The 16,447-nt window shown below is 40.2% G+C and overlaps 6 protein-coding genes across 8 annotated transcripts; 3 read left to right on the top strand and 3 right to left on the bottom strand.

The window, feature by feature from the left end:
* Nucleotides 1-427: 427 nt before the first annotated feature.
* On the top strand, nucleotides 428-2,203 carry LOC111201526 (pentatricopeptide repeat-containing protein At5g08510). The gene is made up of 2 exons (XM_022693751.2): nucleotides 428-1,380; nucleotides 1,476-2,203. Exons 1-2 carry the CDS (start codon nucleotides 454-456, stop codon nucleotides 2,085-2,087), a joined length of 1,539 nt encoding a protein of 512 aa, XP_022549472.2. The 5' UTR covers nucleotides 428-453; the 3' UTR covers nucleotides 2,088-2,203.
* LOC106419421 (transcription factor SRM1) lies at nucleotides 2,166-5,110 on the bottom strand. Its single transcript, XM_013860202.3, is given in 3 exon segments — nucleotides 2,166-2,735; nucleotides 2,738-2,838; nucleotides 3,417-5,110. Coding segments are annotated over 3 exon segments (882 nt in total). The 5' UTR covers nucleotides 3,773-5,110; the 3' UTR covers nucleotides 2,166-2,310.
* A 318-nt stretch (nucleotides 5,111-5,428) lies between these two features.
* On the bottom strand, nucleotides 5,429-7,838 carry LOC106419325 (NADH dehydrogenase [ubiquinone] flavoprotein 1, mitochondrial). The gene is made up of 3 exons (XM_013860085.3): nucleotides 7,670-7,838; nucleotides 5,861-7,336; nucleotides 5,429-5,716 (listed from the first exon to the last, which is right to left on the bottom strand). The coding sequence occupies exons 1-2, from the start codon at nucleotides 7,670-7,672 to the stop codon at nucleotides 5,879-5,881; spliced, it is 1,461 nt and encodes a 486-aa protein (XP_013715539.1). The 5' UTR covers nucleotides 7,673-7,838; the 3' UTR covers nucleotides 5,429-5,716; nucleotides 5,861-5,878.
* A 43-nt stretch (nucleotides 7,839-7,881) lies between these two features.
* Nucleotides 7,882-9,515, top strand: LOC106419179 (G-patch domain-containing protein C1486.03). 3 transcript variants are annotated; one of them, XM_013859933.3, is made up of 6 exons: nucleotides 7,936-8,063; nucleotides 8,160-8,259; nucleotides 8,359-8,437; nucleotides 8,512-8,565; nucleotides 8,987-9,100; nucleotides 9,220-9,515. In XM_013859933.3, the coding sequence occupies exons 3-6, from the start codon at nucleotides 8,372-8,374 to the stop codon at nucleotides 9,349-9,351; spliced, it is 366 nt and encodes a 121-aa protein (XP_013715387.1). In that variant the 5' UTR covers nucleotides 7,936-8,063; nucleotides 8,160-8,259; nucleotides 8,359-8,371; the 3' UTR covers nucleotides 9,352-9,515. The 3 variants fall into 3 exon arrangements, with proteins under 3 accessions (XP_013715385.1, XP_013715387.1, XP_013715386.1); XM_013859931.3 differs by lacking the exon at nucleotides 8,160-8,259 and having other exon boundaries at nucleotides 7,882-8,063; XM_013859932.3 differs by lacking the exon at nucleotides 8,160-8,259 and having other exon boundaries at nucleotides 7,959-8,063; nucleotides 8,286-8,437.
* Nucleotides 9,516-9,849: 334 nt separating this feature from the next.
* Nucleotides 9,850-11,729, top strand: LOC111201528. Its single transcript, XM_022693753.2, has 6 exons — nucleotides 9,850-10,376; nucleotides 10,471-10,566; nucleotides 10,658-10,835; nucleotides 10,910-11,007; nucleotides 11,141-11,202; nucleotides 11,303-11,729. The coding sequence occupies exons 1-6, from the start codon at nucleotides 9,915-9,917 to the stop codon at nucleotides 11,460-11,462; spliced, it is 1,056 nt and encodes a 351-aa protein (XP_022549474.2). The 5' UTR covers nucleotides 9,850-9,914; the 3' UTR covers nucleotides 11,463-11,729.
* On the bottom strand, nucleotides 11,646-16,033 carry LOC111201527 (transcriptional repressor ILP1). Its single transcript, XM_022693752.2, has 6 exons — nucleotides 14,864-16,033; nucleotides 14,463-14,630; nucleotides 13,241-13,917; nucleotides 12,777-13,059; nucleotides 12,374-12,663; nucleotides 11,646-12,101 (listed from the first exon to the last, which is right to left on the bottom strand). Exons 1-6 carry the CDS (start codon nucleotides 15,947-15,949, stop codon nucleotides 11,909-11,911), a joined length of 2,697 nt encoding a protein of 898 aa, XP_022549473.1. The 5' UTR covers nucleotides 15,950-16,033; the 3' UTR covers nucleotides 11,646-11,908.
* Between the last annotated feature and the right edge of the window lie 414 nt (nucleotides 16,034-16,447).

The raw sequence follows: 16,447 nt of genomic DNA, 5'->3' as shown, positions 1-16,447 counted from the left end.
TCTTGCTAAAGAATCAAGCGTATATATTTTTTCCAGTTTTGAATTTTCTCAACCTACTCAAAGTCCAAACAGTTTTAGGACAGGTACATGTCACATCTTATGAGGATTAGTATGATATATAAATATACCATTAAAAATGGTGCAAAAGAATAATATTAGGGAGATAATTTTAGAAAAAAGCTGGAGATAATAATCTTAAAAGGGATATAATACTGAGAAGATTATATAACATTGATTAGATCCTTATCCAATTTATAATGATAATAATAATTTTTGAATACCATAAATAAAGAATGGGATCCCAATAAAGAATTCAAAAATTTGTTAAAACATGTTCACTACATGGGCTGTAGTTTTAAGCCTTTTATGAGCCCAATACATTACATCAGCTTTTATACGATAGAACCCATATTAGTCCAACAGTAATTACGCGGGAAGTGTAAGCGCGTGGGAATGAATCAGATCAAACAACTCCACGCGCAGTGTCTCAAAACTGGCCTAGACGAAACCAAAGATCTCTTACAACGATTGCTTCGTGTTCCTAATCTTGTCTACGCCAGAAAACTGTTCGACCATCACCAAACTCCTTGTATCTTCCTCTACAACAAGCTGATTCAAGCTTACTCCGTCCACGACCAGCCCCATGAATCCATCTCCCTCTTCAACCTCCTCTCCTTCGATGGCCTCCGACCAAATCACCACACTTTCAATTTCGTCTTCGCCGCTTCTAGCTCGATCTCGTCGGTTCGAACATTGCGAGTGCTTCATTCGCAGTTTATTAGATCTGGGTTCGAGTCTGATTCATTCTGCTGCACTGCTTTAATCACTGGGTATGCAAAGGTGGGAGCTTTGTGTTGTGCGCGCAGGGTGTTCGACGAAATGCCTAACCGAGATGTACCTGTGTGGAACGCGATGATCACGGTTTACAAAAGCCAAGGTGATATGAAGGCGGCGATGGAGCTGTTTGATTCGATGCCTTGTAAGAACGTGGTCTCGTGGACAAGTGTTATCTCTGGGTTTTGTCAGAATGGGAATTACTCAAAAGCTTTAACGATGTTTTTGTGTATGGAGAAAGATAAATCTGTGAAACCGAATCATATTACTGTGACTAGTGTTCTCCCCGCATGTGCGAATCTAGGAGCGTTGGAGATTGGGAGAAGGTTAGAGAGATATGCTAGAGAGAACGGGTTCTTTGATAACATTTACGTTAGTAATGCTACGCTAGAGATGTACTCAAAATGTGGGATGATAGATGTAGCTAAACGGATATTCGATGAATTGGGGAAGCAGAGAAATTTGTGCTCGTGGAACTCCATGATCAGTAGTCTAGCTACTCACGGGAAACACGACCAAGCTTTAGAGCTTTATGCTCAAATGTTGGTGAGCATTTTCTTCTTGTCGTTGCATTACAAGCAGGTTGATATCCCTTGGTTTTTTAAAAGTTTTAACGTTGTGATTCTCTGTTGCTACTTTAGCGAGAAGGAGGGAAACCTGATGCAGTGACGTTTGTTGGGTTGCTGCTAGCTTGTGTTCATGGTGGGATGGTGGCAAAGGGCAAAGAATTGTTCAAGTCCATGGAGGAAGTTCACAAGATTTCCCCAAAGCTAGAGCACTACGGATGCATGATCGATCTCTTGGGGCGTGTTGGGAAGCTTCAAGAAGCCTATGATCTCATCAGAACAATGCCGATGAAGCCAGATGCTGTCGTTTGGGGAACCCTTTTGGGCGCTTGTAGCTTCCATGGCAATGTTGAGATTGCAGAGATAGCAAGCGAGGCATTGTTCAAGCTTGAACCTTCCAATCCAGGTAACTGTGTGATCATGTCGAATATCTACGCCGCGAATGAGAGGTGGGATGGGGTTTTGAAGATGAGGAAGATGATGAAGAAGGAAACGATGACTAAGGCTGCTGGATATAGCTATCTTGTGGAAGTAGGAGTTGAAGTTCATAACTTTACTGTGCAAGATAAATCACACCCAAGATCTTATGAGATCTATCAGGTTCTTGATGAGATCACCAGGAGAATAAAGCCAGACAAGAGTTGCTTTGACTCAAAAACAATGACCGAATCTGTTGAACTAATGTGATTTACTGACTTTGGTGTTTTCATATTCTTTATTCAATTTCATATCAAACTTTATGGTTTCACAGAGGTTAAAACCATATAAAGATTAATATCTTTCTTATTCGATCTCGTAAAAATCCCACAAGTAATAAAAAAAACTCGCTCAAGGAATATTAACTAAATCCTTTACACAGCTTTCTTACACCTAAACAGAGAGCACTATCATAACAAAGGTACTTTCGACGTTACCTATGAGCAGTTGGTGTCCTCGGCATGGTGTACGGCATCTGAGCCATGTTCATAGGTGCACCAGGAACCACTGATCCAGGGACTGGAGCAGAATGGACTCCATAAGCCATGTGAGGCGGAGCTGAGAGGTTCACAGGTGTTCCAACTGCTGAGACCAATGGTCCACTTACTGGTTGACCTATGGTGGGTGTTCCATACATAGGAGGTCCAGGTGGTGGTTGGGAGGCGGGTTGCTTGGCTGATTTGTTTCCTCCTCCAACAACAGCAGCAGAACCGGTGTTGTTGGTGTTGTTGTTCTGATTCTGACCAGTGATCGGTCCTTGTGGCGTTGAGACATCTGCGTCGCCAACACTAGTAATGTCGTGAATGCTTGATCGTCTTCTGTCTTTGTTCATTGAGTTTAGACGAATGAAGTACTTTGAGCATGGCTCGCTACTTGGGTCGGTGTTCTTGTTACCACAAAGTTACGAGAAATGCTACGCCAGTCACCTTTCCCGTACTTATCCAAACCAAGAAGAAATAACCTGCAACACAGAAGAGACATCCCATTAGTTCATCACAATAATTCAAAGTTCTACGCTTATCTACCCATTAGCACTTTTAAGAGAGTAAAGTGAAGACTAAAACATTAAAGTAAGATGTTCTTGTCCCCTTCTAAAAAGAAAGTGGGGTTCTCCAATAACGGAGGTGGACCGGGTAACTATCCTTTTTTCTCAAGGTTTCAGAATATGATAAACAGCATCTAGCTTCAACAAGTAGTGGAAAAGATTAGTCAAAATGGTCCCAGGGGTTAGACAGTATCTCCCCATCATCTCTAACATGGTGGATGTAATGATCTAGCAGTTAAGACAGAGGAGGTAATGAGAATTTATGAGGACAGCTTTCTCTGTCCCATGCCAAGTTAATACTTTCACTGATATCAGAGCCTTTGAAACTTTTACAAAATCATGAGAAATTTAAGAAGCATCCTCTAGTGTTAGTCCCCCTAGAAACTAAAATCAATACTTTCAAGGTCTTCTAAGCATACTAAAGGAATGTTATTGATCTTAATCGAAAGAATACTAAAGGAATGAAACGAATCACAAACAGCATAAAGATTTACCTGTGCTCATCCTCAGACCAGGCAATACCCTTTCTCCGTTCTTGATCAGCCTTCGCTTTGCTTCCCTGGTCATGACTGTTACCTCCTCTCTTACTGCTTCCACCATCGTCACCAGCATCGTCAAGAGGAGAACGGTAAGAAGGAAGAGGGACACATCCTGACTCAATCCTATCAACATCCTCAACTAAAAGCTCGTAATGCTCTTTAATCTGGTCAACACTTTTCCCTGGAACATCAGCAGCAATATTCTCCCATTTTTCCTCGGATTCATCTGTATGATTAGCAAGAGCTCTCTCGAAGGCAATATCATCTTCCCTACTCCACGCAGAACCATCACTAACTTCTTCCACAGTCATTTTTTCTAAATCTAATCAGACTAGGATTCCAAACAGACTATCAGCAAAGTTCGAATCTTGTAGCGTTCCACAAGCTAGAGATCCACAGAAACACACTAATAACTCGGATAAACTAAAGAGAGAGAGAATCTCGGAGAAGACGAATCGAAAAGGGAATCTCTTTTCTACTGAATCGAATTCCCCGAAAATAAGGGCGATAAACCCTTCAAGAGGATATCTTTGGCGTATCTTACTGATGAGCTAAGAAAAGCAAAGAAGAGAGAGGGGTTTATCTGATTCTTAAGAAGCACAACGAAGAAGTATACGCGAGGCAAATCAAAATGGAAATGAAAGAAAAATTAGGGGTTTATTAGGGATTGCCACAACAAGTTGAAGGAGAGAGGAGGAGAGAGAGAGGTCAAAACACCATTGTTAAAAGGGAAGGAGACAGTGATGATAAACCATTAAGCGCCCACACCATTGATAGCTACAGTTTTTTCTCACAGCTCAGTTTCTCTGTTTATATACTTTTTTTACAATTTTCTTACTTTTTTTTTATTTTTCTCTCATGTTTGCTCAAAAAAAAATATTGGGCTTATTTATTAAATAACCAAAAAAATAAGGGAAATTAGATTTTGAGAGAGAGAGAGTAGAGAGAGAGATAGGAAGAGAAAGTAAGAGAGAGAGAGAGGTTGTTTTTAGTTAGTTAATGAATTTTGGTTTTTGTTGTGTATAGTGGATGCAATTTCTCAAAAATATTTCTCTCATATCAGATTTTTTTTCTAATTTTTCTTTTGATGGTAATTATGTTGATTGCTAAGTGGATTAAGGATATACAAGTAATTTTTTTAACCAGATTATAACAAGTAATTTTAATAGTGGACCATGGTAAATTAATATATTAGATTTTTCCTCTATTTTGTTTTCCCACTTTCATAATGCTATAGCATGTGCCAAGATATATTTTTGGGTGACATTTGGGGTCCTAGTCAATCATTGATGAATAATAATTATTTGTACTGTCATGTTACTTTTTATCATTTAGACAATTAAAAATTACAAAACTATATGAAAAATTGTTCAAACTAATTTATTAGTATTAGTTTAGAGTATATTTCTGTGTTTAAAAATAAATGGAAGCCTCTTCAAAACACTTTAGATGACACTTTCCAATATAAGAACATGTAAGTTGCCTACGAAATACACTATCCAGTTTATGCAACATGTGATTTAGTGCCTAGTCAGTGTGCAACAAAGCTTTTACAAATACTGTACTCAGTTCACTTGATATGTATAGATTTACTTTCCCAACACCTCGATCTCGTAATGTTATTGATTAGGAAAGAACTTGAAAAATGAAAATAAACTGCAGAAGTGGACAAAGAAGTTAGAAGAAGATGGTGACGTACGTCTTATCCATAAACATCCACCAACCAGACCGGTCCCCTACCATACTTGTCCCACCAATTCACAGGTCTCTCTAACATTTATCTTTTCCTCTTTTTGATGTGAACATATATGAGAATAGTCACACCTAGATTAAGATTCTACCAGTTGCGACTAATCACAATGATACAGATCAACTATGGGTATCATTGTATCATTCATTACCCTATAGATATTTTCCACAACAAGCCAAAAAGAACCAGTGATTATAAACTTATTTGGAGTGTAATGAACGGTATAAAAACCCCATTATCCTTTATTTTAAATATGAAAAGGTTTTGTTTGGTTCGTTGTTCCCAAAATGTGTTCTCAGTAGTCATGAGAAAACAAACAAACATTGAAAGAAAGTAGAATAAGCAAAAGAGCAAACAGAGCTCTTTCTGATACAGTTTCGAATAAAGTTCAACATGAACATTTCAACAAATGCAAAACCTTCTTCTCCTTCTGAAGTAGCTTTGCATCCCCAAAACCCTAAGTGTGCTTCAGATTTTATTTCCATCGATAATAATAGCAAATACCCTGCAAAAAAAAGGCATAGATTATGAAGGACCAAAGAAACTATAGAGCCTCCAACTCTACCTTTTCATCAAACAATCAACTAGATCTTTGCATTTTAAGTTTGCAACAGGAAATTAAAAGAGTTCAAGGATGGGAGATGCTAACCTGTCGTTAACAAGGGTTTTAAGCAGCAGCCTGTAGCAACTCCCTTTCAGCGCGTTCCCTGATCCTTCTCTCAAGCTCCGGCCTAAAGTGCCTTATCAGACCTTGGACGGGCCATGCAGCTGCATCACCCAATGCACAGATTGTGTGTCCTTCGATCTGCTTAGTTACCTCGTGAAGCATATCAATCTCCTCCAGCTTTGCATTGCCAACTTTCATCCTCTCCATGATCATCCAGAGCCACCCTGTTCCCTCTCTGCAAGGAGTGCACTGCCCACAGCTTTCATGCTTGTAGAAGTAAGAGAGCCTCGCAATTGCATCCACAACGTCGGTCGATTTATCCATCACAATGACCGCTGCAGTTCCTAGCCCTGATTGGACAGCCTTGAGCGCATCGAAATCCATCAGCACATCCTCGCATATGTTCTTAGGAATCAAAGGAACAGAGGAACCTCCAGGAATGATAGCAAGCAGGTTGTCCCATCCACCCCTGACACCTCCACAATGCCTCTCAATCAGTTCCTTGAGAGGGATACTCATCTCCTCTTCAACGGTACATGGCTTGTTCACATGTCCCGATATACAAAACAGCTTCGTCCCAGAGTTATTCTTCCTACCAAAACTCGAAAACCACTCAGGTCCACGCCTTAAAATGGTAGGAGAAACAGCCACCGTTTCCACATTGGTAACAGTTGTGGGACAACCGTACAAACCAGCATTAGCAGGGAACGGAGGCTTCAACCTAGGCTTTCCTTGCTTCCCTTCGAGGCTTTCAAGAAGCGCAGTCTCTTCACCACAAATGTACGCACCAGCTCCAAAGTGGATGTAAACATCAAAGTCATACCCAGAACCACAAGCATTCTTCCCCAAGAGACCAGCTGCATATGCCTCTCTCCTGGCCTTCTCTAGATTCAAACGTTCATTCACATACTCACCCCTGATGTAAATATAAGCTGCACTAGCTCTCATACCAACACCAGCAATCAAACACCCTTCCAACAGCTTGTGAGGGTCGTGACGCATGATCTCCCTATCTTTACAAGTCCCAGGCTCACTCTCATCAGCATTAACAACCAAATAAGAAGGACGCCCATCAGAGACTTTAGGCATAAAGGACCACTTAAGACCAGAAGGGAAACCAGCACCACCACGTCCACGAAGACCAGACTTCTTCATCTCATTAACAATCCAATCAGTACCCTTGAGCACCAAATCCTTGGTCCTATGCCAATCGCCTCTCTTCATCGCCCCCTTGAGAAACGGGTCGTGCAGACCGTAGAGGTTGGTAAAAATCCGATCTTCATCCTTGAGACCACCGAAATGAGTCTTCTCCGGAGGCGGAGGAGGTGGAGGTGGCTGTGGAGTGGTGGAAGTGGACGCAGCTTGGGTGCTGAATGATCTCAAAGCTGGAGCCAATCTGTTACTCTCCTTCCAAACTGATACCGCCCTCTGCAAACCAAGAATCCCCCTCACAGGTGCCTGTCATCAAACGCATATAACACATAGAGGTTACATATAAAATGTGAACATTGAAAAAAGAATCTATATTTCAATATCAAACCAAACCAAAAGGAAGTGAATCAACCCAATCTCGAAGAACAACGAGCAGATCAAAATCAAATCCCAAACAATCACAACTCGCTAGATCTATATGAAAGTAAAGGTCGCATTTTGAAACCATTAAGCTGAAATTCGAAATAAATGCAACACAAAACAAGTCTTAGATTCCAAAAGCTCTATGATTTGCGATCGAGATAAAAAGATGCAAAACCTAGAAAATGAAAAGGAAGATGATAGAAACTGATTGCTTACCATGGATACGAAAATTTTCCGCGAAGAAATCGGGGAGAGAGAGAGAGAGGACTTAGCCTTTGTTCTCTATAATCGAGAAGGGAGGAGATGTAGAGGAGGAAGAAGGTGAAGCGTGGACGCACTGAGTTTTATGCCCACCTGAGAACGACGAACTCCAAATTAACTGTTTGGTTCAGATTAGTCCGCGTCTACTATTTCTAATGGGCCTCTATTGGGCCAGACCTAACTAAATAAACAGGCCCGTTATGCTTTTAGAAAGCGGTTTAAATATAACTAAGACGCTCAACCGTCTCACGCCGGCGACGCAATCAGAGGCGGTGGTTCGAAAAGCTCGTATCTTCGATTCTAGGGTTTCGATTCTCTCGGAGACTGCTTGAGTTTCACGTCTTTGCTGGTGAGCTCCACGTATATCTATTACTCCAATCGTGTGATATTTCAAGATCATGGTTTATGAAAAATCTCTTTTTTGGTTTTGAATTCGTGTTACCAGTTATGAACATAAGGGATTGTGAGTTTGGTGACAATCTGATTTGTTAACCCTAAAATTAAAGCTGCTAATTTTCATTCCAAGTTTGTGTTTTTTTCTGAAGGTTTGATTCATATTGTACTTTTGCAGCTACATTTATTCATTTGATGCATAGACTACAATCATACAACGAATAAGCAGAATGTGCATTCATTCAATGTAGGTGGTCGAGCTCTATGGGTGAGTCTGCTGGATCGAGCAGCTCATGGGCTGCAATCAATTCGTCCAACATTGGTTTTCAGGTAATCTTTGTTGAGCTGTGTTCTGTCTGAGATGTTAATGTTTGGTGCTAATAGTCCGAAATTGGAATATGCAGCTCCTAAAGAAGCAAGGGTGGAAGGAAGGCACTGGTCTTGGAGTCGCTGAACAGGTAAAAACTCATATCTGCTTGGACTTGCATATAGTAATGCAGAGTCTTTCACTCACCACCTAGTAGGAGGAATGTTAAGACTTCTCAGTTGTTTCCAGTGTTATGTATTAGGTTTTATTTTGAAATGCTTGCCATATTGTGTACAATCTAGCTGTGTCGACTCTTTACTCTTTATGTATTAAGTTTTTTCTGCGGCCACCAACAAAAGATACACTGAAGTTGTAACAAGAAAAACTGATGTTTTAAGTTATTATACAATCACACTAAGTACTAAGCTTATATTAACTTGCTTTCCGAGTCTTAGGTGTCTTGGTTGATTTACTCATACGTTGTTGTTGATAATTAATCAAGTTCGTTATGTTCTAGTTTCTGTATTGAAGTATTCATGTCTTTCTGAAACATTTGGTGTCCTTCCAAACAGGGTATATTGGTGCCAGTCCAAGCAGAGCTGAAAAATAACAAACGAGGAATTGGAGCTGTAGCTGAAAAACCAACCAAGAGAAAAGCCGTGAAAGCCAGTACAGATTCTGGAAAGGTATGTTTTTAAAAACCAACAAGTAGAAGCTGATTGTTTCCAGTGCACATGCCTCTTCTGTTTGTCTATTAAGGCATATATCTTATCTTCTTCTTTTTTTCTTACTATACAAATTTCAGGAGGAAGAAGTCTCTAAGCAATCCAAGAAACTTTCAAAGAAAATGCGAAAGTTGATGGAGCACGAAAAACAGTTACAGGAGAAGGAATTCGAACGAGCCTTCTTCAGGGAGTTCTGGCCTGATAATGTATAAGATTGATACCCAAAAATTGTATATGCTAGTTTTAGAACTCAGCGTTCGAGTCATTGTCCCTTAATCTACTCTCGAGTTCAACTGCTCACAAACAAAACCCAAAAACTATTTTTTAACATTTATAATATGACGCAGTAAAAGAGAATGACATTATGTAGACAAAAGCTAATGGTTTCTTTGTAAAATTCCATTTTATATGTTCATGCAATGTGCTTTGCATTGGCTTACTAAGCATCCAAGGCTATTCTATCTGAATACTGAACAAATATTGGAAAGTTTATCTGAATCTTCATGAAAATAGTTGAAGACAGTGGTTAATAAAAGTCTCCAGAGACGAGTAAAAGACACCACTCTTTTGTCTGCTGAAAATTCACAGTTACCGTGGTAGTAAAAGTAATTTTCTTTTCGTTGGGTGATTTAAAATTAGAATTGTACCGGGTAAAACTAAATGGGCCGAAGCCCAATAAAACAGTGTTACAAACCATGCTTCGTCACCTAACTCTCTTACCTTCGGCGTATAGAACTCGATAAGCCGCTTCCGTACAGCTCCGCCGCATCACCCAATGGCGTCTCTTCTCCTACCTTCATCTCAACTTCTTCTCCGGACACAAACTCAACACAATACTCAACCATCACTTCTCCCTCGCCCCTCCCCTAAAACACCATTTCTCGTCTCCTTACCTTCACTCCGTCCCTCGAGACTCAATCACCTCTCGACCACCGCCTCAGCGTCGAAGAAGCCATCAGAGATGGAGAACAAAAAACAGAAGAGCTCGAGCGAGGCGGAGGAAGAAGTGGAAGAAGAGGAAGTAGAGGAGGATATGCTGTGGATTCAAGAGAAGGCGCTCGACCTAGTCGAGTTCACTGGCTCGGTGACTCAAGCGATTCCAGGTCCCCGAGTTGGTAGCAGCAAGCTGCCGTGGATGCTCGCCGTCCCGTTAGCTTACGCCGGCGTCACGTTCGTAACCGCCTTCGTCAAGACCGTTAAGAAGTTCTCTTCTCCTAAAGCACAGCGCAAGAAACTGGTCTCTCTCACTCTGTTTCACTCTCTCTTATGATCCTTTACTAGTTGAAACCAAGAACTGATGATTGAAAGAGAGTGTTTTTGAATCTCTTCAGGTGAATCAGAACGCTATGCTTTGTAGATCTATAGATGAGCTGTTACAGAAAGAAGGCACAGTGAATAGCTCTGAGCTTAAGGCAATTGAAGAAAAGGTGTGAACTTTATGCTTCTTCATCTTTTGTAATCATTCAAAGTCCAGAACTTTAACATGAGAATGATGTTTTGTTTTTTGTCTACATTCAGACAGGGTTTAACATGATGGAGATATTGAGGAAGTACATTCGCTATGCGTTGAATGAGAAGCCGTTTAACCCTGACCTTGTTGCGAGTCTCATTCATCTCAGGAGAGCTTCTGGTTTGGATGATTCTCAGATTCCTGAGGTTTTGAATGAGATCTCCCGTCGTATTGTTAAAGAAAAAGGTATGGTAACAGCATGCTTCTCTTTATGGTTCTCCATTTGTTAGAGTCTTCTTCATTGCTCTTGTATTTTGCAGGTCCTGTTGTGATGAATATGCAAGGGTTTACAGAAAAGGGGTTCAAGAGAAAACTAGCCGTGCAGGCGCTTTTTGGAAAAATCTACTATCTTTCCGAGGTAATGTATTTGTAAAGAGAATCTGTTTACTCTCTTCCAACATATATGATGATCTGATCATGAAAGCAACAAATGAGCGTACAATATTTTGTCTGTGTAATAGATTTTCTAACTGTGTTCTCTTTTCAAACAGCTTCCTGACTTTTGCTCAAAAGACAACTCCTTGATTGTCAAGGAAATATTCGGAGTTACAGAGTAAGTTAACTCTCAAATTCAAGCTTTTCAAAAAGTAATAATAAAATCTTATGCTTATGCAATGTTCCTTTACTTACTCGTTCTCTATGACAAATTGCAGCGAAGACGCAGAGAAGCTGCGGATACACGCCCTTGCTGAAGCTGGAGACATAGACTCACTTGAGAAAATGGTTGAATTCGAGAAAGCGGCTGATTCTTCGTCGGATATAGAAGATACAAATGAAGAAGACGACACTACTACTACTACTACTACCCCTTAAGATATCTGTTCAAAAACAACTTCAATACTAGAGGTTTTTCCAAGTTTTTTTTTCCATTCTGCTATTTGAGTTAATCAGAAGTTGTTTATAGCAGAGAGACAGTTTGAATCACCAACCAAATAAACTGTCTTTTGGTTTATGAGACGGCTTGTGTAATAGAAATTCCAAAATGCAGCACACAGATACTAGTGATGGCTTATATTAATTGAAAAATTGTATTTGCCATGTAGAACCTCATACAGATATTATGAAATATTCTTTATATAAGCTCGTATACGCTCAGAGGTTATACATACATAAAGCCAATGTACAAGAACTCTCGCATCCGCATATGGCTTCCGAAAATATCTTGAAATGAAACATCCTCGGGAGAAACGTGTATCTGATAACATTGAGGTTACAGATTTCTGAATTGATTTTGCAGTTTCCCACCAATAAAAGCTTCATCACACTGCTTCCTTGAGATTGAATATTCTGACAATTTCCCTGGCGTGATCGTGTTCGTGGACCTCAACTAGTATTCTCTTTAGCCTGCGGGCAAGACCAGTGGTTTCAGCGTCGTCCAGTCCCGAGGCAAGCCTTTTCTCCAGAATTTTCCTAAGTGTCAGAATACAGTCCACTAGAGGTTGCAACGGCCGACTGCACAATCAAATCAAACGTTTTAGTATATGTTTTAGCTTGACTAATACTCCCAAAGTGCCTAGACTTTGCAAGATCAAGTATGTAATGTACACATTTACTCCTGATTCGATAGCTTAATTTTCATGCAGACGGATTGTAACAATAATGGGGAACGAGATGCAACGTCATAAGATGTGAATACAATGATGTTTCACTAATATGAACCATGAGAACTGCAATGTGTGAGAAAGTAAACTTGTAATTCGTCTCTTGAAAGAAGTCATTATTACCTGTGAGTTCTTGTGACGCTTTGTCCTGTCCATACTCCAGACAAAGAAGCAACGATCTTTTCAGTTCTTGTCATAGCATCATGTATATTTGATGCAATGCTTCTGACATGAGGTAGGACTTTTCCAAACAAAAGCTCACTCAGAGCCAAGTTCTCCAACACTGGAAGCGCCAGGATGTCTTTCCACATGCATATATTTTTCATAAGACGGACTGATGTCCCAAACCTATATGCTGCAACTTGTGGAGCATTTGGTACAGCCTTCAATATCAGAGGATCCCATGTCGGAACCTGGAGAACAAAGAAAGGATCATAAGATATTATCGGTCCAGTATACACATAGCAGACTTAACGAGATTTTATAAGGAAAATAGTAAGAGATGTAACAAATTTCAAATTCATACCGCAATAGCTGCTATGGCTTCAACAAGACGAGAACGAATAGCAGAAAATAGTTCTGCTAGGGCCTCGCTTGAAGCGGGAACATAATTTGTCACCAAGGTTGTAGCAGCAACAGCATTTTTTGTCTCCCGGGTGCTAAGTATATCCCAACAACGAACTATCTGATGGTGCAATTTAGGAATCGCAACTTTTTCCACTAGCTCAGGGACAAGGTTGGCATCAGTATCATCGGGTGCAAAATCATCACCATCTTCTGGCTTTCCATAATCAAATAATAAGCCATGCCTGCAGACATAGATCATGAGTCAGATTACTTCCACAAATCCGAGGTAAACAATGGGTTTACTAACTTTCTTCACACGCTAAGAAACTAATGCAGTAATGCCTACTGGTGAATTTAAGCAAGGTATGTTTTGTGTATGAAATCTTGGACAATATGAAAAGTTGGAAATCATGAATAAGTTACCATTCCATGTCAAAGAAATCCACGTCTTGATGAAGAGGATCCCATTTCAAGAGCTCCAATCTAACATAGGGTGAAAAGATGGAAGGTACGGTCAAAGACATGTAAGCATCCCGATAAGTAGATGAATAGTCTCGCTTCCACTTCTCAAATCTCGCCTTCACCATTGAAAGCTGGGAAAACTCCTCAGATGCATCACTGAAGACCTTATCAGCACACAAAAGTATCTTATCTCTGATTTCCTTGTATGCTGAAGTCTCGCTGTCACTCTCATCAGTGCTTGATTCCCCTTCTATTTTCAAAGAAGATCCATCAATCTCCATGGCTGATGCACGCTTATTTTCAAATCGAGCTCGCCTTTTCTGCCGTGCTGCAGCCCTTCTTTCCGCTTCCCTGCGCTTCTGCATGTTTTCGTCCCTGCCCAATTCATCAAGCTTAACTGGTTGAATCTGCTGTCTTATAGAAGCAGCGGCAGCAAGGGCAGCATTTGTGGCAGCAGCAATCACTGAAGTACTGCTTCCTTGTTTGTTTAAAACTGCCATAGCTGCTTTCACGGAGGCCCCAAGCTCTACCATCTCGTCATTGTTATCGGCAATTCTTCTTTCTAGTATAGCTGACGCATGTTTTTCATTAAGGTCCTTCATCTGATCTTCAATTTCTTCAATGAAGGAACCCTTTTCCTGCGAAAGAAAATTTGAAGCAGAAATTAGGAGCAATCCAGTAGCAGTATTTATCATAGCTAAATTTTTATACTGGTGGAAATGAAAGCACCAATGCAAATATGTTAGGGGTATACGCTGTCCAGTGAATCCATACACCTCTGTATATGAAAGACATTGTGTTGTATGCAACGAAATAAAACGAAGAAACAGTGCTGTTTTCAATATAAAAGAAATCGTTTGCTTTCATTAAGATCGAATCATACTGCAAGTGTCAAAGAAGATGTACGCCAAGAGTACCTAGCTAATTAGATGGAAATATGGTTTCGACTCATTTTTCAATGTTCTGTTGGAGATCAAAGATCAAACAGAGAAATGCGGCATAGTATCTGCTATTAATTACTTTTATTTTTCCCTGGAGACATGATCTTATGCAGTCAAATGAGATGAAAGGAAGATACATGAAAGCAGTTGCTAATGGTCTATCAAAAGTAAAAGAGACAACCCTGCAACATAAGAAATATGTATACAGCCAACTACATGCACAACATTATATGAAAGCGTACCTGCATGAAGTCGCAGATAACAGAAATGAAGTCTCTGAGTTTTTGCATGAAGACATACTTGTCTCCAGCTGCAGATAGAGAACTTTCAAGATCTGTGATACTCATCAACGAAGCAGTCAAATTCTCATCTGTCTTGGTAAGCGAGGTTACGGTTTTTGCATGAGATTCCTGGCAAATAATTAAAAACAAATGCAGTTCATCAGAAACCAAATTCAGTATCAAATCAATCTCCTAACTAGTCAATAGCAACGAAATAATACGAAAACCTCTACGTTGAGCTATGTTTAAAAGCTCAAAGTCAGCTAATAATCAACTAGAATAACACTCTACGGTGACATTAGACAAATCCTAAGAGAAGGCGGTGGATTAATAATTAAAAAGCCAACTTCAAAGAGCAATACCTTAAGCTTCTTAACATTGTCTTGCAATGCCTTCTTGGCAAGCTCAGCTTGTTGTGCCATTGGTAATGTATCAACACTAGTAGCTGGACCAATGGTAGGGGGCACATTGGCATGATAAGCATACATCTGCGGTGGTTGTTGTGGCAGTGCCTTCTGTTGTGGATGCAAAGGCATTCCATTGCTACTTGCAATCCTGTTAGAACCTTCATCCATTCTTTTACCAATACCCTTCTTAAACTGCTCCTCCTCCCACAATTTCTCCTCTTCATCCTCATCCTCATATACACTATCCGTCATGGAATCATTAGCTGTAAACACAGCTTTCCCATTACCTTTCTGCGACACGACGAAACCTCCTTGAAAGTCCGCATCCTCGTCGCTAACCACTTCAGCAGCGGAACGACTCGTGGTACTACAATCCAGCGATATAAAATCAGGCGCCGGTGTTGAACGTGGCTGCCTCGCCTTCTCCCTCTTGGCTCTAGCTTCAATCACCGCCTGTTCGAAGAACGCATCATCAGCTTCCCCTTCCTCATCGAAGTCCAAATCCGAAACCTGCCTAACCACATCCGTCAAGCTCTGCTTCTCCTGCTGCTGCTGAGGTTTGATTAAGCCCTTGAGCACTACCTTCGGCTCGGAACTTGCTGCACTAGGGCGAGAATACGGAAGCGTCCGCGTGTTCCTTTGGAGCTCGAGGAGTGCCTCTTTCGTATAAGCGCCCGCTTGGGGAAGCACGTTGGAAGGAGGAGCCACGGCGGAGGAAGTGGAAGAGGATGAGGAACGATGCTCCACGGTGGAAGAGTTAAGTCTGTGAGCAGATCCCGAACCGCTGAGACGCGAAGAAGATTTGCTTCGATCTCTGGCGTTCTTAGGCTTTACGGTTACACGTGGAGGTGCATCTTCTTCCTCCTCGTCATCGGCGAAACTGAGTAGCTTCTTCTTCGGCTCCGAGGCTGGGAGTTTTTTAGGCTTTGACGAGGAAGGAGCTGGAGACGGTTTCGGCGCGGTGGTTGGATCTTTAACGTCGTTTTCATCGCCGTCGTCGTCCCCTCGCCGCCGGAAATTTCTAGCACGGTTACTTCCCATTCTCTCTCTCTCTCTCTCTCTCTCTCTCTAGCAATTAGGGATTTTGCAGCTAGGGATCGAAATTTTTGAATATAATCGTTTGTTTTTGTGATCCTTGTAGACTATATTATATGAAAAAAAAAAAAATATATATATATATATATAGGAAATATTCTTAAGAAAACGAAAGTATATTATAATATATGATCCAAATGGCATGTTTCAAAATATAATACGACTAACGAAATAAATTAAAATATTTTAATTTGTAAATTTTTTTTGCAATTTATACTATTTTAAAGAATTTTTTTTAAGAAGATATTTTGGAATTTTTTTTTATACTTTATCATTTAATAATAATCAACTTTAAAGAAACCAATTAAATTTATTGAATTTTATTTTTTTAATTATTAAAATTGATAATCTGAAACTTAGTTTTGTTCTTGTAAATACTGAAAATATTAATTTGAAAGAGTATTATGGATTAAAAAACTTTTTTAAACCCAGTGTTTTTAACTT

This window comes from Brassica napus, chromosome A10 (genome assembly GCF_020379485.1).
Source record: "Brassica napus cultivar Da-Ae chromosome A10, Da-Ae, whole genome shotgun sequence".
In the NCBI taxonomy this organism is placed as follows: Eukaryota; Viridiplantae; Streptophyta; class Magnoliopsida; order Brassicales; family Brassicaceae; genus Brassica; species Brassica napus.
This window is presented reverse-complemented; position numbering and strand designations above follow the sequence as displayed.